This window comes from Solanum dulcamara, chromosome 1 (assembly GCF_947179165.1).
Source record: "Solanum dulcamara chromosome 1, daSolDulc1.2, whole genome shotgun sequence".
In the NCBI taxonomy this organism is placed as follows: domain Eukaryota; kingdom Viridiplantae; phylum Streptophyta; class Magnoliopsida; order Solanales; family Solanaceae; genus Solanum; species Solanum dulcamara.
Window position 1 is genome coordinate 73913113 of NC_077237.1, and position 23226 is coordinate 73936338.

General features: G+C 35.7%; 1 protein-coding gene across 1 annotated transcript; it reads right to left on the minus strand.

Moving 5' to 3' along the window:
• Positions 1–17128: 17128 nt before the first annotated feature.
• LOC129900269 (uncharacterized) lies at positions 17129–21263 on the minus strand. The gene is made up of 4 exons (XM_055975236.1): positions 20903–21263; positions 18984–19085; positions 17987–18893; positions 17129–17794 (listed from the first exon to the last, which is right to left on the minus strand). The coding sequence occupies exons 1-4, from the start codon at positions 21134–21136 to the stop codon at positions 17544–17546; spliced, it is 1494 nt and encodes a 497-aa protein (XP_055831211.1). The 5' UTR covers positions 21137–21263; the 3' UTR covers positions 17129–17543.
• Between the last annotated feature and the right edge of the window lie 1963 nt (positions 21264–23226).

Sequence of the window (23226 nt, forward strand, 5' to 3'; positions counted from 1 at the left end):
GTACAACTTTGCATAATCCTCTGCGGTGTCAGTAGTCTTAACCGCCAAGAAGTGAGCTGATTTCGTCATTCTATCCACAATTACCCAGATGGAATCGTGTTGCTTTCGGGACCTCGGCAAGCCTGTAATAAAGTCCATGTTGATCATTTCCCACTTCCATTCCGGAATTCCTATATTTTGAGCTAAACCACATGGCCTTTGATGCTCAACCTTTACCTATTGACAATTTGGGCACTTGGATACGAATTCCGCAATATCTCTCTTCATTCCACTCCACCAATAGATTTCCCTCAAGTCATGGTACATTTTTGTAGAGCCCGGATGAATAGAGTATCTAGAACTATGCACTTCGGCCATAATCCTCTCTCGAACATCATCGATATCCGGCACACACAATCTATTTTGGTACCTCAACACACCATCTCCCCCTTTGGTAAAAATCATTACCTCTTGCTTGTGAACAACTTCCTTCAACTGGAGGAGGATGGAATCCTGATCTTGTTTCTCCTTTACCTCTGCTACAAGTGAGGATGTAGCCCTATCTCGAACGTTTACTCCACCTTCATTGTTCTCTTCGAGTCGAACTCCCAATCGGGATAATCTATGTACCTCCTTCTCCAAATCTCCCCTTCCTTTCTCCACGTGGGCAGTGCTACCCATAGACAACCTGCTAAGAGCATCAGCAACAACATTAGCTTTACCTAGATGGTAGAGGATGCTCATGTCGTAGTCCTTGAGTAGCTCAAGCCATCTCATTTGCCTCAGGTTAAGTTCCTTCTGGCTGAAGACGTATTGCAATCTCTTGTGATCAGTGAACACATAAATATGCACTCCATACAAGTAGTGGCGCCAAATTTTAAGCGCAAACACCACAGCTGCCAGCTCAAGGTCATGAGTTGAGTAATTCCTCTCATGAACCTTAAGTTGTCTCGAAGCGTAGGCTATCACCTTCCCCCTCTGTATCAACACACAACCCAAACCAATTCTGGATGCATGACAATAGATCACAAAACCCTCTGTACCATCGGGCAAGGTTAGAATATGAGCAGTAGTTAGCTTGGTTTTCAATTCCTGAAAACTCTCCCCACAAGCATCGGACCATTAGAACTTAGCCTTCTTTTGAGTCAGCTTAGTCAATGGTGATGATATGGATGAGAATCCCTCTACAAACCTTCGATAATAGCCGGCCAAACCTAAGAAGCTTCTTATCTCCTCGGGGATGTGGGTCTAGGCCAACTCTTCACTGCCTCAATTTTCTGAGCATCAACCTGAATACCATCTCCAGATATAATGTGGCCTAGGAAGGCCACTGATGCAAGCCAAAATTTACATTTGGAGAACTTTGCATATAATACCTGGTCTCTCAAAGTTTGCAAGACGACTCTAAGATGATGGGCATGCTCCTTCTCATTCTTGGAGTAAACTAGAATATCATCTATGAATACAATCACAAACATATCAAGCTATGGTTTGAATACTCGGTTCATGAGATCCATAAAAGTGGTGGGGGCATTAGTCAACCCAAAGGACATGACCAAAAATTCGAAGTGGCCATAACGAGTCCGAAAAGCAGTCTTCGGAATATCACACTCCCTCACCTTCAACTGGTGGTAGCCGGATCTCAAGTCTATTTTTGAAAAACAAGTGGCGCCCTGAAGTTGGTCAAATAAGTCATCTATTCTAGGGAAAGGGTACTTATTCTTTATGGTGACCTTGTTCAGCTATCTGTAGTCGATACACATTCTAAGGGACCCATCTTTCTTTCGTACAAATAGGATGGGAGCATCCCATGGTGAGACACTCGGCCTAATGAATCCCTTGTCTAACAAGTCCTTCAACTGCTCCTTCAACTCTTTCAACTCAGCTAGGGCCATTCTATATGGAGGAATTGAGATAGGCTGGGTATCAGGAAGAACATCAATCCCGAAGTCGATCTCCCTATCAGGAGGGACCCCAGGCAGATCCTCGGGAAAGACGTCGGGAAACTCATTGACAATTGGGACCGACTCGATAGAAGGAGACCCAACATTGCCATCTTTCACTCGGACAATGTGATAGATTCACCCTTTCGAGATTAGCTTCCTGGTCCTAAGGTAAGAAATAAACTTACCCTTAGGCATAACAGGACTACCCCTCCACTTGATGACAGCTTCGTTTGGTAATTTGAACTTGACAACCTGAGTTCTACAATCAATAGAGGCATAACAGACATAAAGCCAGTCCATGCCAAGGATCACATCAAAATCAACCATGTCCAACTCAACCAAGTCGGCCAAGGTATCCCTGTGATGAATTGACACAGTGCAATCTCTATAGACTCTCTCAGCTAAGACAGAATCACCGACCGGAGTAGCTACACTGAAAGGCTCAAGAAGGCATTCGAGAATTTTATTAAACTTACTAGCCACATAAGGAGTCGCAAAAGATAAGATGGCACCCAGATCCATCAAAACATAGCAATCAAGAGAAAAGACTCGAATCATACCCGTCACGACGTTTGGAGAGTCCTCTTGATCTTGGCGACTACCCATGGCATATAAACGGGTTGTACCTCCGTTGGTTCCTGAAGTAGTGCCCCTCTGATTACCTCTAGTCGGCGGTACGGTGGAAGAATGCTGGACTCTATTTCCCCCTGTTGGACACTCCCTCTGAAAATGGCCTATTTGGCCGCATTTATAACAACCAACCCTTCCCGCTCTACATCCTCCCAAGTGGAGCCTACCACACTTACTGCATGGTGGATTCCCCCTCGCACCTTGACTTACACTGGCCTATGATTGAGAACCCTGGGGTCTGAAATTCTGATGACTTTGTCTCTGCCGATCATACCTGTTCTGCGGCATAGGTGCGCTGGCGGTAGATGAGGCATGATTGGGAGGCCTCTTCTGGAAGAAGGACCTGTTGCCCTTGTTTTGCCTTTGTTCATTCTCATGTCCCGCTGATTTTGCCTTCTTGCTCAGGTGTTCTTCTCTGTCTTTTCTTTTCTCCTCTTCTACCTGCTGAGCATACACCATTAATTTGGAAAGATCCATATCCGAGATCAACAATGCTGCCTTGCACTCCTTCTTTATGTGTCTCCCTAATCTAGAGACGAACTTCCTCATCTTTGACCTCACATCTGGAATCATTTCTAGAGCATACCTGGACAGCTGGATGAATTTCAGGCCATACTCCTTAACTGTCATACCTTTCTGCTTCAGATTCACAAATTCCTCCACTTTTGCTTCCCTCAACTCTCGAGGAAAGAAGTGGTCAAGAAAGGCTCCTTCAAATTCATCCCACCTGGCAGGTTCAGCATCCTCACCTCTACCTTGCTCTCATTGGTCATACCAGATGTTTGCCACATCTTTGAGTTGGTAAGACACCAACTCAACCCCCTCAATTTATGTAGCATGCATAGCTTTGAGAATTTTTCACATCTCATCAATGAAGTTTTGGGGGTCTTTATCAACCTTAGAACCCGTGAATGCTGGAGGATTTATCCTCAGAAAGTCTCTAATTCTAGTGGCAGCAGACGGCTCTTGAGAGTTAGAGCTAAGAGTCGGCAAACTCTGGTTACCATTTCGGACAGCTATTAATTGCGTGAGCATTGTAATTGCCCCTCAAAATTCTGCCTCTGATGTGGGTGCGGGTGGAGTAGCTGGCACTTGGGGTGCCTCCGAGTATCTCGCAGGTCGGCATCTAGCCCTTGTTGGGCGTGCCTTGGACTGGGGCATCTCGGCATTATCAACATTCCTCTGGCTACCAGTAGGTTTAGAAGGCATTATTTGTAACGTACAAACGCACGAATTAGAAAGGAGTTTTATAGGGTTTAACTCTATCGCACGAGTTCAGAGTATGAAAGAAGTGAAACAATTCATAATGTCTTATAGCCTCCTGATTATAAGTGTGGTGCACAACACACCCATAAGCAAGACACTACTAGAGACGGCTTCATAGACTCCCTAGGACACTTGAACTCTGGGCTCTGATACCATGTTTGTCACGCCCCGGGAGGGTACCCTAGACATAACCGGCACCCGAAGGCCATTTCTGACCTCCGAACGAACCACCTGGTCCAGTCACACATTCATTCAATCACTTTCTCTTAGCGGAAACTCAATTAATGAGATACTATTCGCAATATGAGGGCCGAAGGCCAAGCATTCATCAACTCAACAACAAGTTTAATAAGACTCCTCGAATTAACCGTTCAACCTCCCCACACTTCAGTCTATGAAGCCTCTATCCAAGTTTAAAAGGTGCCAATGACAAGTCTATGGCTACCAACAATCAAACTAAAAGAAATGACAACAAAACTGTACAAGAAGGCTCAATATCCTTCGGAAACTAGGAGGACTCACCAACTAGCTGGAAGTGTATGTGGATCTTCAATGGAGCGCCGGTTGATGATCTCTAGTACCTGTCTCTGCATCATGAAACGATGCAGGCCAAATGACGTCAGTACATGAAATGTACGAGTATGTAAAATGGCCGGATGAAACCACATTAAGAAAACATCAATGTCAACTCAGGATCTCAACTCATACATATATACATGACAACTCACTCAAATGTCCTAAGTCCAACAAGAATAGTTTAGACAGGACTAACTCATAAGCCACTTAACTCAACTGACTCGGAGCACTATCAAGGCCTAAATGGGAGTTTCTCTTAACCGACAACCATCACCTATGAGCCGGTGATAGTACAACAATCAGACGTTGTTGCCACGTCCGTCCATACCTTGCCAGGGCATGAACGCCTCCCTAATCATGGATACCATCGATTAGTCAAGTCTTATCATTTCAGGACAATAAAATAGGAAACATCCGACTTTAATGGTTTGATCCCATGGGAAGCATCCAACTTTAAAGGTTCCATCCCTACCTACGTTGGCAGCGTAGTTTCTGAGGTTCGAGTATGGACTATACTCTTACCCGCTTCGGTGCTCGATACTCCTCCCATGACTCTATGCTCATAATACTCCCTCCAATCATCTCAAACAAGCCCTCACGGCTAGTTTCATGTGGAACATTTCCCACTCATCAACTCTATCCTCATTCTTAACTCAATTTAAGTCATAATGGCAAGTCTCATTTAGGACCTTGTCCACTCGTCAATTCTATCCTCCAATTAACTCAATCAAGCCTCATTTAGGTAAGCATTTATGACATCTCCTCAAGACTCATCACAACTCTATGACTTTATCTCAACAATTCAAGTAGAATAACACATTTAAGGAAAATGACTTAAGCAACATAATCACTTGGCTAAAGAGATCAACAAAACATAATAACAAGTCATCTCCATCAACTCATACTAACATGAAGGTTTTAGGAATTTCTTAGCTCAACAACATCAACACATATGGCATTAAATAAATAGGGGACAAAACTCATTCAAACATGAACCATACCAAGAAACTCCATTTTTTCATGGACATCTAACCTCAAAGCAAGAGTAGGGCACATGGGTGGACTTAGCCCATGTTTTGGATAGCCTTACATACCTTAGGGAAGACTTGAAGAAAACCTTGGTGTTGGGTCTTCAATGGAGGACTCAAATCTTGAAGCTCTTGGACTCTTTTTGTTGGAAATGGAGAAGAAGAAGAAGAGAGAGAGAGAGAGATTTCTAGGGCTTTTAGAGAGAGAGTGAGGGCTGAAGAAATGGTCCAAAAATGTTCAAGGCTTGTGTATATATAATTTGGGACAATTCCCAAATTACCCTTCCTCCAAAATTCTGAAAAAATAGGCCAAAATGCCCTTAGTGTGATAATGGCGCGTCGCGCCCTTACAGCGCCAAGGCCAATTATGCCTAAAAACCTGCACAACTTTTAGTGGAGCACCGCGCGAGAGCCCAAACTACTGAGGCATGTTTCTGGCGCGATAGTGGCGCGTCGCGCCCTTATAGCGCCAAGGCCAAAGGTTCTGGGTTCTGGAATTTGGCTTGAAAACCCTGCATATTTTTTAGTGGCGCGCCGCGCCAGAGCCCAAACTACTGAGGCATGTTTCTGGTGCGATAATGGCGCGTCGCGCCCTTATAGCGCCAAGGCCAATTTTCCAGCAATTGCAACCCAGGCCTGAAAATCTCTACTGTGCTAGTTCATCTTAGGATCGCCATATCTTTTGACTCCGAACTATGAAAGTTACATTCCTAGTGGCGTTGGAAAGAAGACTCGACGACCTTTAGTTTGATGGGTCATGGGCCACCCAGATTGTTGTCTTTCAAAAGATAGGGTCGTTAGAAGTCGACCCCTTATTCGAACTCATCCTAAAACTTAGCCGCGACGGATCTTTTGAACTTAGCTTAGTCCTAGGGGTCCTTGGTGACCCCACATCACCTCTAACACTGCTCAGTCCCTTAGAGATTCATCTTAACTCACGAATATACTTCAAGATACTCGGGTTCGACCCCTCCCGAACACAAGAAGGGTCCGAATCTTTGGAAAAATTTTGAGGGGTGTTACACCAAAACTATGTGGCAATCCAAGTCAAATTAAATAAGACACTAAAATCATGCCATGTGTCGAAGTTATGTAGCAATCTAAGTCAAATTAAATGAGACACTAGAATAATGTCACGTGTATATGTGACATGTTCTGACCAATCAAATTAAAGTTCTTCACCAAAGAAATCTGATTGGTTAGTTCAAACCAACCAATCAAATTACACCCTCATACCACTTCCTACAACTATAAATAGGGGTCCTCATTATTCTCAGAGAGGAGTTTATAAAAGAAAAGAACAAGAAGCAAGAAGAGAGCTCGTGAATCAAAGGCCACAAATTTTCTACAAAGCTACAAAGTTCAAGTAATCAAATTCAAACTCAAGTTCAAGATCAAGAACGAAGGAAAATATCAAGAAGTTCAAGATCAAGTTACTTGTTCACATTTATTATTCGTCATAATCATACAAGTGTTCGTGACGAATAATTAAAATCCAAATTTGAAGACGAAGATTTAAGATCAAGCTATGCACGCCTTTGACTCTAAATCAAATTCAAGTTCAACATATTCCATATTATTTGAAGAATCAGAGGATTATCATAGAAATTATAACACGCACTACATTTTGAAATCTAATATCACTCTTTGTTACTTCAATTTTCCGATCTTGATTATTTATTTTTCTCGGCTCGAAAATTTATTGTTTACAGCGACTTTCCTCCATAATTGGACTATGCATATACTCCATTACTCAGAATATAAGAACTCAATATTTTTCTGCTACGTATATGAAATGCCTTAGGTAACGGCTTGATTCCTGAATCATTTTCCCCTCTTACTTTGTATTACCTGAATTAGCACCAAAACAAAGTATCAAAACAGACAAATACTATAACAAAAGAAAAAGAAGGAAAAGAACAACAACAAAGTCATGATAACAAACTGGATATTATTGTCAAACCACCTAGAGAAAGACTCTCATAATGACTTTGTGTCAAAAATATTTATGAATATATTATCAATCTCACAATTTTTATATCCATTTTTACTTCACCTAAAAAGAGATACAAATTAAATGCTTACTAATTCACAATTTACTCATAATTTTCAAAATTTTCAACTATTTGATTAGCGACAATAGACTTAAAAAGCAGTTGTAATTTAAATCTTTAAAGAGATTCTACAAACTAAAACCCGATAACCAGTCACCAATGCACATTTCACTCCAATTTCGGATTCTAAAAGCTTCAAAATGTTAAGTTATTTAAATAATAAACTCTTTGGAATACACAAAGAAAGCAATTGAAAACAAACGACAAACTACAATTTTAAAATCAAAGTGTATGATTCAATTTACTCCAACTCCGAAGGTAAAAAAACAGTAAAAATGAAGGGCTAGAGTTATTCTCAAGTGAGAAACCATTTCACAAACATGTGATTAGTTATGCAACAAACATGTAACCTGTTACATTATTTGTAAAACTTAATAATAAATTTTGATTAAAGTTTTAACATTAAAATATTTATCATTATTTTAAAACCTTATTAAACTCGCAACTCACTTTATCACAAAACCAAATAAAATTCATACTGATTAACAAAACTTTAAGTGCTAAAGAATTATATAATGAAATATATCATTATGATGGCAGCAATTGTTTTTGAAACCTTAATAATTCGATCGAAAAATTATGTTAGTTTCTCAAATTGAAAAGATATAGAAATTGATTAGAAAAAAGTTAACTTTGACGTAAATGAGAGAATGAAGACATTACCAAATAATGGCAAAAAATGATTGATCTTTTGCTTCAATGACTAAAAATGTTTCTATTCCATATTATTTTTGATCGAGCCAAATGATTAAATAATTGAAATTTTGGTGATAATCTGTACTAAAAATTACACAGTCCAAAACTCTTCATTTCTATAGATATAGTCCTTGAAATATAAAAGATAGCTTCCCTGCCATGAAACAGTGATGAAGATTATAGATTCTTGTAAAAGCGTTTTTAAAAAATAAATAAATATAAATTTAAAAAAATTGAATTTGTAACCGTAGATAACTTATTGTTTGTTTGAAATGTATATAAAATTTAATGTAAATAGATAACCATATATGACAGAAAAACTGTCACAATTTGAATTTTAAAAAAATTGTAAAAATTTAACTGACGGTAAATATAATATAAAATAACTACCTGAATTAAGTTATTAAAAACTATAAAAATTAAAGACAAACAATAACTAATTACTATCTAACTTAATTAATTTGTCATTAAATTATCACATATCTTGTTACTACGCTACCACTTGCCATAATCCTACACTAGACTTTCTTCCTTTTAATTATATATATATATATAATAAAGGAGAATAGTTTACAGTTGTTAAGACAAATGGCAATTTTTAGGACAAAATTGATAAATATTGTAATAGAAGCTTTTAATTGAGAGATTAAAAATATTTGAATTCAAAATACATTAAGCTTTTAAAAAGAAAAAAGTTTAATTGAAAGATTAAAAATATTCGAATTTGAAAATACACTAAATTTTTAAAAAGAAAGATTTGTTTTATTAGATTAAAAATAGAAACCCATAGGTAGAAAATTTTTAAATGAACTCTTAATGTAGTTTGTTATGATTCTTTAAATATCTCTTGGTGATTAATAAAAAATGTTAGTTGTCAAAAAAAAACTTATTATTTTCAGATATTGTAAAATTAAATTTAAATACATTTGATTTAAATATTAAATTAAAAAATTAAAAAATATTGAAATAATAATAATAATAATAATAATAATAATAATAATAATAATAATAATAATAATAATAATAATAATTAGCAATAGTAGCAGGAGTACCAGTAATAATAGTAATAATAATAATAATAATTTAAAAAAAAAGAATACGTAGGGGGAGGGGAATCTTATTGATTTCAAATATTTCTCTCAATTTAAATATATATCTTATAAAAAAATATTATGTATTTAAAAAATCAAGGATAATAAAGAATAACAAAAGGATCTTCATTTAAAAAAATTGATATGATATTTCAATTCTAATTTAAATAGATTTATTTTTTTATTAGTGTTTAAAAATATGCAATGTATTTTAAAAATCAAGGATAAGAAATAATAATAAAAAGATCTTTTTAAAAATTGAAACATATTTGAATTCAAATTTAATGAAATTTGAGTTGGAATAGAATTCTAGCTTCTTAACCTCTCTTATATACACTCTTAAAATTATATATATTGTCAAGTTGATTTTTTTTTCCTATTGGTCATTAGTTTTAACTGATGAATTTATTTACTGCATTCTTCATTTTCTAAAAACTCCTTTTGTATTGATATTTTTATTTTTTATATGCAGATGAATTTCATCATGATCGTATTATAGCTAGACTATTTTTTTGCTAATATATACGGACTTAAATTGAGGTAAGTAATATTTTTCATTCTAATATTGTTCTTTTTTTTAATCTAAAAATGAATACATTCGATTACGTAAAAGAAAAAGGAAAAAAATGACCTTTTATTGAGAATTTTAGTCAAACATTTTAACTTTCTGCATGCTAACTTTACATTGTTATTTTATTAAAATAAGTGTTCATATTATTTTATATATATTTTTCTGATGATTCATTTATTTAATTTGATGTTGAAAGAACTTTGGATGAAGATAAGAAAATTGAGCTGAGCAACTGGTAACCTAATAGGTTTGTTTAGATGGATATTTTTTTTTCTTTAATCTGTTCTCTTCATAGTTATTTATATAATTGATTTTGTTGCTACTTTATTGATTAGAAGTTATAAAATTACAGAAAGACATTCATTTTAGTGTAAATATTTGCAAATTTTTTCTTAAGATAAAAACAACTTTGTGTAGGATCAACTTTCATCTTTGTGCAGTATGATTACATTACATTCTTTTATCTATTCTATTTTAAGAGAATTAGCAATTAGATTTGCAAACATTTGAGTTGTTTAATTTAAACTAATCAATTAATTTTTGAAACAAAATAGATTACAATAGAGATTTTTTTTAAAAATAAAATAAAAGACATACATTAAAAGTTTAACATTTCAAGTAAATATATCTTGATATATATTTTATTGCCATAGAGAATTTTTACCAGGAATAAAAATATTTTATAGGTTATGCACATCAATTTATTTTTGAATAATTGTCAAAGTATATTGTATGTGCTTAATTTATTTTTTGTTTTAATTATTATTTACAACTAACATTATATTTATCTTTTGTAGCAGAAAAAAGTTACAAAGACGAAGGTGGGGTAATTTGAATTATAATAAGTAATTAAAATATTACCATAAACCTTAATTGAAGATATGTGAACAGATAACAAAAATTTTAAAAATTTAGGAGTAAATAAAATAAATAGATTTGTTTTATATTAATAAGAAGAGCACTTGATAAATTATATTAAACCAAGTGATAAACAAATAAAAATCAATATTAATAATTTAATAATTTTAAATTGTGAAAAATATAATAAAAAAAAATATGAAAAATAAATGTTATTTGATAATTATATGATTCGTTGACTATATTCATATTCATATAAATTTGGTTATGGAGAATGCGAGGGGGTGCAGGGTTGGGGGTACATTTCATTTAGGAAGAATATGATAGTGAAACTTTTTTTAAGCTAAATATCATTTAATAGGCTCAAACAAGACATTCCAATCTAAAATACTTAAAAAGAATATTTTAATATTATTTATGTCTCGCCAAGCGATTGAAAAGTTACTTGCCAATTTTAAGACAAAGTTAATAACACATATTGTAAGAAGAAATTCGAATTAAAAGACTAACGATATTTGAATTTGAAAATATATTAAATTTTTGAAAAGAAAAAAAAAATTAAAAATAAAAATACACAGTAGAAGAGTCCTAAATGAACTCTTACTTTTAGAACTTTTACTATTTCATAAATTTTCTTTTTCAGATATTATAAATATATTTAATTTGAATATTAAATATATTTAAATTTAAATTTTGGGAGTATGGATAATTTCAAAAAATACAATTCAATTAGAAAATTAAAAATACAATTTATGTTCAATAATAACTTACAAAAATATGTATTTATAAAAATCCATGACAGACTATTTCATAAACATATCCTTAAGTTGTTATAAAATATATTTGATTACATTTTATTTAAATATTAAATAAAAAATTAATATACAATAATAATAATATACAATAATAATAATAATAATAATAATAATAATAAAAATAATAATAATAATATACAATAATAATAATATACAATAATAATAATATACAATAATAATAATAATAATAATAATAATAATAATAATAATAATAATAATAATAATAATAATAATAATAATAAAGAAAAGAAGAAGAAACGAGAAAAAAATAAAGAAAGAAAGAATAGAAGAAGAAAGAAGGAAAAAAAAGAAACTAGAAAAAGAGGGAGAAAATGTTGGAAAAGGATTGGTCTTCTTTTATTCAGTTATTGTTAACTATAAAATATATTTGGATTACAATAATAACAACAATCCAGAGAAATCCCACAACGTGGGGTCTGGAGAGGGTAAAGTGTACGTAGATCTTACTCCTACCAAGGTAGGACGGCTGTTTCCGAGAGACTTTCGCCTCAATAAAGCATAAAAAGAGGTTAAATAAATCTAAGAAGTCAAGAAGTTAATAAGTTCAAAGCGATTTGGTAAAGCAAATAACGGGAGCGATACAAATAAAATAGAGTAATCAAAGTATGGAAAGTAATAGATAATAGCAAACATCAGAGAACAAAAAATTATAGTGCGCTAATGCGCCTACTAATAAGGTAGACTAACGTGACTATGTACTAGCCTTTTACCCTAATGTGGGTCCTCCACACCCTCCTATCTAAGGTCATGTCCTCGGTAAGCTGCAGCTGCGCCATGTCCTGTCTAATCACCTCTCCTCAATATTTCTTCGGCCTACCCTTACCTTTTCTGAAACTATCCATGGCCAACCTCTCACACCTCTGCACTAGGGCATCTGGGTCTCTCCTCTTCACATGCCCAAACCATCTCAATCAGATTTCCCGCATCTTTTCTTCCACCGAAGTCACTTCTACCTTGTCCTGAATAGCCTCGTTCCTAATCCTGTCGCTCCTGTTATGCCCACACATCCATTTCAACATTCTCATCTCGGGAACTTTCATCTTTTGAACGTGAGAGACCTTAACTGGCCAACACTCCGTCTCATATAACATAGCCGGTCTAACCACCACTTTGTAGAACTTGCCCTTAAGTTGTGGTGGCACCCTCTTGTCACATAGCACATCGAAAGCAAGCCTCCATTTCATCCACCATGCCCCAATACGGTGTGTGACATCCTCGTCAATCTCGGCACATAACATAGCCGGTCTAACCACCACTTTGTAGAACTTGCCCTTAAGTTGTGGTGGCACCTTCTTGTCACATAGCACACCGGAAGCTAGCCTCCATTTCATCCACTCTGCCCCAATACGGTGTGTGACATCATCATCAATCTCCCCGCTGCCTTGCATGATAGACCCAAGGTACTTGAAACTACTTTTCTTTTGGATGACTTGGTCACCAAGCCTAACCTCCGCGCCAACCTCCTGAGGTGTCTCACTGAACTTGCACTCTAAGTACTTTTTTTGGTCCTACTCAGCTTAAACCCTTTAAACTCCAAGGTATGTCTCCAATCCTCCATCTTAGCGTTAACTCTATTACGAGTCTCATCAATCAGGACTATGTCGTCCGCGAAAAACATACACCATGGCACCTCATCTTGAATTTGTCGCATCAATCCATCCATCACCAAGGCAAATAAAAATGGACTGAGAGCTGATCCTTGATGCAATTCCGTCACAACTGGGAAGTGCTCTGAGTCCCCTCCTACTGTCCTTACCTTGATTTTGACACTCTAATACATGTCCTTGATCACCCTAATGTACGCCACAGGTACACCTTTAGCCTTCAGACATCTCTATAGTATCTCTCGTGGAACTTTATCGTAAGCCTTTTCTAGGTCAATGAATACCATATGCAAGTCTCTCTTCCTCTCCCTATACTGCTCCACCAGTCTCCTCATAAGTTTGATGGCTTCTGTAATTGAGCGTCCCGGCATAAATCCGAACTGATTCTCTAAAATAGACACGTCTCTCCTCATCCTCATCTCCACCACTCTTTCCCACACTTTCATAGTATGGCTTAGAAGCTTGATACCTCTATAGTTGTTGCAGTTCTGAATATCCCCCTTGTTTTTATATAGGGGGATCATTACGCTCGACCTCCATTCTTCGGGCATTGTAGCCGTCTTAAAGATGACATTAAATAATCTAGCCAGCCACTCCAAACCTACCGTGCTCGCGCTCTTCCAAAATTCTCCAAGAATCTCGTCAGGTCCAGTTGCTCTTCCCTAGCGCATTATACGAACAACACCCTTAACCTCCTCGACTGTAATACTCCTGCAACCCCCAAATCGTGACGCCTCCTTGTATGTTCCAAATCTCCCAACACAATCTCTCTGTCCCCTTCTTCATTCAAGAGTTTATGGAAGTATGACTGCCATCTCTGTTTAATGAGGGTCTCCTCTACCAATACTTTTCCATGCTCGTCCTTAATGCACTTCACTTGGTCCACATCTCGTGCCCTTCTTTCCCGCGCCCTGGCTAGCCTGAAAGATTTCCTATCCCCGCCTTTCTCTTCTAGTTCAGCATAAAGACGTTCAAAAGCTTTCGTTTTTGCCGTCGAAACCGCCGGCTTCGCCTCCTTCCTTGCTATCTTATAAAGTTCCCTATTCGTCCACTTCTCCACCTCATTCTTGCTTTCTATCAACTTCGCATATGCCATCTTCTTTGCTTCCACCTTCCCTTGCAATTCTCCATTCCACCACTAGTCCCCTCGATGCCGACTACGACTACCTGTCGAGACTCCCAACACTTTCCTTGCTACAATCCTAATACAACTAGCCGTCCTATCCCACATACTGTTTGCATCCCTACTACTATCCCAGGCCCCCATATTCTTCAATTTCTCTTCCATCTCCAAGGCACTAGCTGTGGTCAAACTCCCCCATCTGATCCTAGGTCAGTCATCCCCGACCCTCTTCTTTCTCATCATCTTGATCCTTAAATCCATCACCAAGAGCTTATGCCAGGTTGTAAGGTTGTCGATCGAAATGCCCTTATAGTCATTGCACAAACCTTTATCATCCTTCCTAAGGAGTAGAAAATCTATTTGAGTCTTAGCCACCGAACTACGGAAGGTTACCAAGTGGTCCTCCTTTTTTGGAAAACTCGAATTGGCTATCACCAACCCAAACGCTCTTGCGAAATCCAAAAGTGAAACTCCTCCTGCATTTCTGTACCCGAAGCCAAAGCCTCCATGCACATCATCATACCCTCCCGAAATAGACCTGATGTGCCCATTGAAATTCCCTCCCACGAAAAGCTTCTCAGTAGGCGGTATGCCTCCCCTAACTCATCCAAATCCTCTCAAAAGCGCCTCTTATCCTCCTCGCCTAAGCCCGTTTGCGGCGTATAAGCACTAATAATGTTCAACGTGATCCCTTCAACAACCACCTTAATCAACATCATCCTATCAGTGACTCTCCTAACCTCCATCACCCGATCACTTAAATCACTGCTTACTAAAATGCCTACCCCATTCCTATACTTCGATCTACCAGAGAACCAAAACTTATACCCGTCTACCTCCTTAACTTTTGAACCTACCCGTTTGGTCTCTATTTTATTTTATTTTTGCAAAAATAGAATTTTTTATATTCAATAATTTTTTGTAAAACTGAAAATATCTTTTAAAACTGATCAAGCACTCTAAATACAAAAATTGTAAACAATTAATATAAGCAATATATAAAAAAAATTGATATAAAAAAGAATTACACAATTAAAAACGGGCTTAGTATATTTATTAAATTAAAAAAATAATGTAAACAGTGGCATGTGTCTATTTTATTTTATTTTTGCAAAAATAGAAATTTTTAATATTCAATACTTTAATATTTAAAAATTGAAAATTCAAGGATTTTTGTGGTGCTGACACATGACACTTTTGTCTCTCTTATTATATATAGATAGATTTTTTAATTTTCTCACCTTTGATTTGCTTAAATGTTTTGAAAAATATTTTTCAAATGGACTTATTTTCCTCTGATTTAAGAAAAAGTAATTTCCATACATATAGTAAGGAGGGAAAAAATCAAAACTTTTCTTAAATCAGGATAATATTATTCAAAACTTTCATTAAATCTCATCACCCCAAGTGAGTTCAGATTTGAGATCCAATTTTCGACCTCGCCTCCCTATCTTAACCCGAGACCCGAATTTTGACCTTTCAACCTCAATTTAGGTTCACTCATTTTCCAAAAAAATATTTTCAACAAAAACATAAAATTATTTTCTTTCATACCAAACACACCCAAAAAGAAGAAAAAGAATGCGAAAAAAAATCATTGTAATGGAAGTACATATTTCTCTATATAGAAGAAACAATGGAAAAATGAGTAATATGGATATCCATATTATCCACTGGGTTTACTATATTAAGAAAATATTTACCATTTATAGCAATAATTTTTTTTCACTAGACACTTATAATACCTTTATAATACAATTTTAATACATATTACCGAAATAATTTATAAAGTACTAATAATACATGTTTTATTGTGGATAATACATTTATCACACTTTAACACACTTATAATACATTGTGTCAATTTCTTACCAAACAGACATAATATATTTTAAAACACTTATAATATATTTATATTGCATCTATAATTCACTTTTAATGCATAACAAATTTATCATAATATTGCTATGTATTGCTATATATGGTAATAAGCAAAAAGTATTGCTAAAATTAATAATTATTTATATAAAAGTGTTTACCCAAGTAATTTTTCCTATTAAATATGAGTCGGATTGAATATTTTATCCATTTTTACCTGACTCATTTCAACCGACTCATATCGGACTTGACCCGCTCATTTGTCACCCTGCTCACAACCAATTGATCCAAACAGATAATATTTTCAAAGCTGGGCAGCTCCTCATGCACGAGTTCAAAGCTACTTTCAAGGTTAAAAAATTAAAATCATAACAAATTAATGGATCATAACTTTATATATTCCATTTTAATATGTTTGTTTTAGATTGACTAGACACAAATTTTAAAATAAATAAATAAATTGAATCTTGTTGTATTTAAATCAAAAATATGTGTAATGTACCAAAATACCCTTTAGTTTTGAGGTCTTAAATATGCCACGTGAGATGTTGGAATTAAAGAGTTGCCAAAATAGAAAAGAAACTTTCATTTTAAAAACATACTAAAACAGCAAAGTAACACAAACAAATTGACACGAAAGGAGTAAACTTTAATAAGCCCCTGTCTACGAGGGGAGAAGTAAACTATCATCATCTTCCCTTTTTCATTTTTTTCTGTAACATTGGCGCCAAGAAGATCAAATATGTGCACAAAGATTCAAGGAATACTGAAGAACAGGAAATGGTGAAAGCCGAAGGTTTTTTTGGGTGGGAAGCATGATCCAAAAGCCTAGTTCGAACTTCCACAAACTTCATTTTTACTTCAATTCAAATATTGTCCAAACGCCTACTAAAGAACTTCAAAGTTTTCATTTGAATATTTGAAGTCCTTTGTTGCTACGTTCATCCTTACTTCACAAAAGAGGAAGGAAGAACTTCAAAGTTTTCATTTGAAAATCACAAAAAATTGCACTTGGACGATATTGGAGGTCCTTTGTTGCTATGTTCATCTTTACTTCACAAAGGAGGGGAGAAGAACTTCAAGTTCTCAGTCGAAAATTACAAAAGATTGCACTTGGACGATTTTTTGAAGTCTTTTGTTGCTATGTTCATCTTTACTTAACAAAAGAGGAGGAAAAAAGGGGTGGTGGGGGTGGGGGTGGGGGTGGGGGGGTTTATAGGGGAAGTTAATACAAGTTTTCAAATTTACCTTAAGATACACAGTTCCATTTTTTTTCTCTTCGGAATATGATAGCCTCCCTCTTCCCTGCTACTCCGGCACATCCAGGGGGTGATGATCCCCACCATCTTAGGCCCCCTCCTCCTCTGCAGTTGCCTCATCAGAAGAAACCTCTTCCAATCTCTCAAGGAAATCTTTTTGTATAGTTTTCTGGATAGTAGAGGGATTAAAACAGATGCCATCACTTGACGCTGCTTCAAATTTCATCCACAATTCTTTCTTCAAAGTGTTCTCACCAGGATGCTTTCCCATTACAAGAATGCTCTTGGATTTTGTCATCATGGGAGTGTTTTCAACTATAGCTAAGTCGTCAGCAGTTTCTGTTCCCAAAACAGAGAGAGAACAAAATATCAGAATGACCATGTTAATGAAAATCAAATGGAAACATCCTGATTGCATGTTTAATTATTATTATTTTCAGAAAAGAAAGATCTTGAATATCGTTTTTATTTAGGTTCACAAAGATATGTTTGCTGATAAGTGGGGCGTATTTTTTGGCAGTGGGTACTCACCAGCCGCATTAGTCAACGGTTTTTCCACAGGTAGTTCCATCAGTACACAAGTTTTGGGTGGTGAAAATAGAAAATCTGGTGATTCATCATCGGCCACCTTCCCTCCGTTTGTCAAGTTTTGACTTAATCTGATTCCAAATAGCTCTGGATACTTGATCGTCAAGTGTTCAGCAGCTTCGGAGCTGGAAGATTCTGAATCTTCAGACATGCTAGAAAAATGACGTGAAACAGGAAATGGTGTCATTTTGTAAGCCCCATGCTTGTCCCTGCAGTTGTATTCTGATGAAGGTTCAAGCAGTACACAGGTCTTCGGTGGTGACATTTTCAAGCATGGAGTCATTACTAGCAATGAGCTGTCAATTTGTGAAAGATTTACAGGCGAAACAAGATCATTTTTCAGAGGGACCTCGTTGATGGTCATATCATTAGCAGGAACTTTATTCAGACTTGGCTTCACTTCATTATTAACATGCAATATGTCCATCTCCCCAGTTACATCAGAAAGGGATGGTGGTTGACTAGCCATAGATTTTGTATTCTCAAGCAAATGATCTTCCATATCTCCCTTAATATCAAAAAGAGGGTGTTGCTGGGAATTCGTGTCTGATGTATACTTGTCAAACTTTTTAGAGGATCCCTGGCATTTGGATGAGAGCACTTTGCGGAGAGGCAAAGGTGTGAGCAGAAAAAGTTGTCTGCCACCCTCGGTCGTACAGCCTGCCCGCCAGGACACAAGGGGTGATGGGGAAACTAGTGAATCCCACTTGGATTGGTCAGGGCTATCAACAGCATCGCTTGTATTATCAACTACCACGGGAACTGCCTCACTAATTTGTGACTGTTCAGATGGATGTTCAGGCCTCGTGGATGGATCAGAAAGGACTTTCTGAAATTTAGGAACCCATGGCTGCATTTGGCAACATAAAATATATGTAAAACACGGTGTAATGGAAGATTCTAATATAGGAGCAGAGAATATGACAGAAAAAAAGAGAACCTTCAAAGAAGCTTGCATTTCAGACAAGACATGTGCGAAAGATTCAATTTCCTTCCCACTCTTCTTGCCTCCTAGTTTGAGCACTTGAACAAGTTCATCAATCTGCAGTTGATCATGTGAAAAAAGATGACATTAACCGCTTTATGAAAATATTGAAGTTGATACAGGGAAAACAAATTTCAAGAGATTGGTATTGGTATCTGTTACAGTTCGAGCAAGATGTAAATATGCTCTTCTGAGTTTAAAAGTAACTTGAGAATACAAGATATAGTTTATGTGAGAGCTACTGTGATAAGTATATATATATCTGGATGCCTTGTATGTGAGAGTTACACATGAGAGTCCAACTACATTGCCAGAATCCATGTTGTATATTTGAAAGAGGTTGACCTCCTTGCTTCTCTCACGGTACACTCCTCTTTCCGCCGAGCCCCTTTTCTCCTCGGTCCACAGAGACAAAATGTAGGACTGGTGCCAACAGTTCATCACGGAAGAAAGGACTTACTAAGTCGGGATCACTAACTACTACTAATCTAACATAATAGTCTAATATATCTAATATAATAGAAAATACTAATATAATAGAAAAGATCCTGGCTTTCGTACTTTGGTGGGTAGATATCTGGATACCTTGTCATTATTCAAAATGCTTATATGTCAGGTAAGAAGGCCAAAAGTAAAACTCCTAAACCTAAGCAATGTCAAAGGAGATTGAGCGCAGGCTTATGATGGTTAGGGAAAAAGGGATAAAACGGGAAGCAAGAAGGTCCAACGTTTTCACATAGGTCTTCAGTTTTGCTACATTTACCAGAGTAATAGGGCCAACAACTGATGCTCATCATCCTATTCTGGGGTAACCCTATGAACTTCCTAAAGAAAATCAATAAACAATTACGTTCCAATTCCAACCAAATTGGGGTCGCCTATTTGAATCCTCCTAATATAATAGAAGTTAATTTCTCTAACAATAGAAGTTCTCTAAATTTTCAAATGGCATACAAGTCTCTAACAAGACTCAAAGACTCCTACCAAATATTGGATCCAATGAAACATACTAACATGACTATAACTTAATTCCAACTAATTGGGATTGCCTATGTAGATCTATAAATTTCCTAAAAGACATTAAGTCAAAATAACACAACCTTATCCCAGTACCAAAAAATTAGCTACATTATCCATCTCTTCACGCGACTTAATCTAGGATTGTATTCACAGTTAAGAAGCTACCTCTGCTCAGACCTACAGTTTCCGTTTATTTGTAGATTCATCCATGGAAGCAGTAACAGCAGGCAAGAAACACTCAACAGCCGAGTGCAAAGACACCAATTTCTAGTAACCAATGTGAACTATTGGAAACTTCCTCCTTCCCTCCTCCTCCAATCTCCCCCCTCCGCCCAAACAAACCAAAATTTTTTAATAAAAAAAAAAAGCAAAACCTGTTTTACAAGTATAAAGTTCACTGACAATGCAGAGACTGATCAAAACCTCTTTTAGTTGGACTGAGATGAACCCAAAATGGTGACAGAAACATACTCAACACTGCCTGTAAAAATGTAAATTACTCACTAGAAAATTGGAACAATCTGAAGAAGTTGAAAAAATCAAGTAAAATCGCAACTGCACTACTTGTAATAAACAGAGATTTCATAATTGCATTACTTATAGCTTCCTTGTTAGTAGACAAAAGCAGGACACAAATAACCTCTGGCTGTGCAACAAAGCAATTCACGTTAACAAGTAAACCAATTACTTAACTACCCAGCACTGATAGTTGGATTTTCTATATGAATCATTTAAATCCCCCATACTATAATCATTCCACTCTATTTGAATCCCTAAATCTCACAACGTATACAAAGAAGATGAAAAATCATCGAATACTTCTAGAACAATTGAGAGCGCAAAATTACTCTTACCTGGTGAATGACGGAGGAGAAATCGGACCGAATGATAAGGAGACGATCGATGACATTTTCACCGGAAAATGGTTCGACGTCGTCTTTTTCCCTTCCGTAGAGCTTCTTGGATTTGAAGGAAGTTGTTAATGGCTTTACCATATTTGAATTCGAAACATCTCGTAGTGGTTTCCTTGTGGATTTGAATCTGGCTGTAGATTTTCCGGCGGTGTTCTTCAAATTGTTCGTCGGCATCTGGTTTGTGTTGTTTCGCCAACGGTCACTTCTTACTGTCTTCTCTGAATTTGAATTCTTTCTTTTCGGGCTTCCAGATTACATGGATCGGTATTCTCGCTAATTGGGCGGGCCTACTAGGAGGAGGAGTGTATATTAAAAAAAAAAAAAAAAGACAATTTTATATGGTATTCCCTCTATTCCATATTAATTAAATTTGTGATACAATGCACATTTATTAAGAAAAAAATTTAAAACATAAATTGAATATTATTTTCCACTTTTATCCTTTTAGAAATTGTCAAGCTATTCCTGAAAATAGAAATAATTCAAAGTAAAATCATAAATATGAGCAATTATCCGTCTTGAACTTATCACCTAGAAAATATAAACGAAGGGCAAGAATGGAAAAAAATTAAATATTTATCTTGAACTTTGAATAATTAACTTATTTTTAACTATGAAAAAATCCCAAAAATTCAGTTAATATGGAATAGAGGGGGTATAACAAGCATGTATTATGTATTTACTTTGAAAAAAAATGATCAAACCGGTCTTTAATGCAATATGTATTGTGTTCATTATCATGATTATTCACAGAACATGTTTATTATAAAATAATAATATAAATTTATGAATATTTTAATAGATTTTATAACTTATGGGTCTAAATCATATAAATGTCAAATATTTTTAAAAAAAATTATGGCGAAACACATGTGAAACTTCATCAAAAATGACTTATCAATAATATTTGAGAATCTATTACGGAATACTAGCTTACACTATTTTTTTAAAAGTAGATATCTAAAATTTGTGGGGTCTCATTACCCCATGGAATCAATTTCAACCATAATAAATACACCTTTTAAATTCTATTTTCAAAGCATATGTAATCTCACGTTTGAGGGATGTGTGCGTGTTATGTACCTTTTTTTGCAGCAGAAGTTGTCAATTTTTTTTGCCACTAAAACGGATTTCTCCAAAGTCCCTCTTTGAATCACTAGGAAATAAAGTTTGGTTCACAGACTAAGTGTCTATCTTGAATTGATGTTAATATGAAGAAAAGAGTTTTTCTTTTTCGTGTTCTTCCTATTGTTGTTTATGTATCTTGTTTCTTCCTTACGTCTGAAACAAAGGGAAAAACATTGTTTTAAAAATAGTCGTTTGTTGCAGTTGAATGGTTACATGGTAACTGTTCCCATTCCTTTTTAAAATCACGATTATCTTATTTTTCAAAAAATACATTGGGTCGGATCGGGTCAAATCAGGTCAGTCCACGGGGTGATCAATCATGATTCATTACCCAGAAAAATTTATATCTGCCACTTCGCACATGGTGGACAAGACCCAAGACAATACAACATCAGCTACACACACAATTCATACGGCAAATAGTTCGTGCGACTTGTGAGCATCAAGGGAATACCTTTAAGATTTTACAAGCCCCACATAGGAATCCAATCACATGTGGAAGGAATTCACTACTTATATGAGAATACTATTACTCACAATACTCCAAACTTCATCCACTACTTCAGTAGTTACTTATTCGATCCCTCATCCTCTTAAAGAGGTGAACTTGAGTTCATGTTTAACTTTATATATACACAATCACACTCGACATCTATATGATTAGTGTAATAATCTGCTTGTGTATACAAGTTATATTATTTTAATTTAATCATCTTTTCTTTCTACTAGAATCTATCTGTTCCAATTCAACTGCTTTTCTAGACATGTGTTGCACTGCTGAATTATTCATGGCTATTAGTGACATGCTAAAGTAGCAACACTGATTGAAACTTTAAGAAACACTAAAAGGTCAAAGGGTATTCCAATGAAAAATTGATTTAATTTTTTGGGGTCTCACACAATGAAGAAGCAGGGAACCATTCTTTCATTAACCCATTATCGCTTAACACACGTGGTATGAAACACGTGTTACGATATTTTCACCTTATACTGGTGCATGTGTCTCATTCTTTTAATTATCTAACATCGTACAGATCTTGGTCTAGACATCTCTAGATGTCTAACCCGAATTTCTCTCTTCAATGATCCTCAAATTCATTTTCTTAGAGAGACTCTTGTCTGGTATTTAAAGAAAG

Bases quoted from the DNA above. Each gene is read 5' to 3' on its own strand.
- LOC129900269 (XM_055975236.1), bottom strand. From the start codon at position 21,136: ATGCCGACGAACAATTTGAAGAACACCGCCGGAAAATCTACAGCCAGA. The intron at 18,894-18,983 runs GTTCTCTTTTTT...TGCCAAATGCAG, and splicing joins AAATGCAAGCTTCTTTGAAG to CCATGGGTTCCTAAATTTCA. The intron at 17,795-17,986 runs GTGAGTACCCAC...TTTTGGGAACAG, and splicing joins ACCGTTGACTAATGCGGCTG to AAACTGCTGACGACTTAGCT.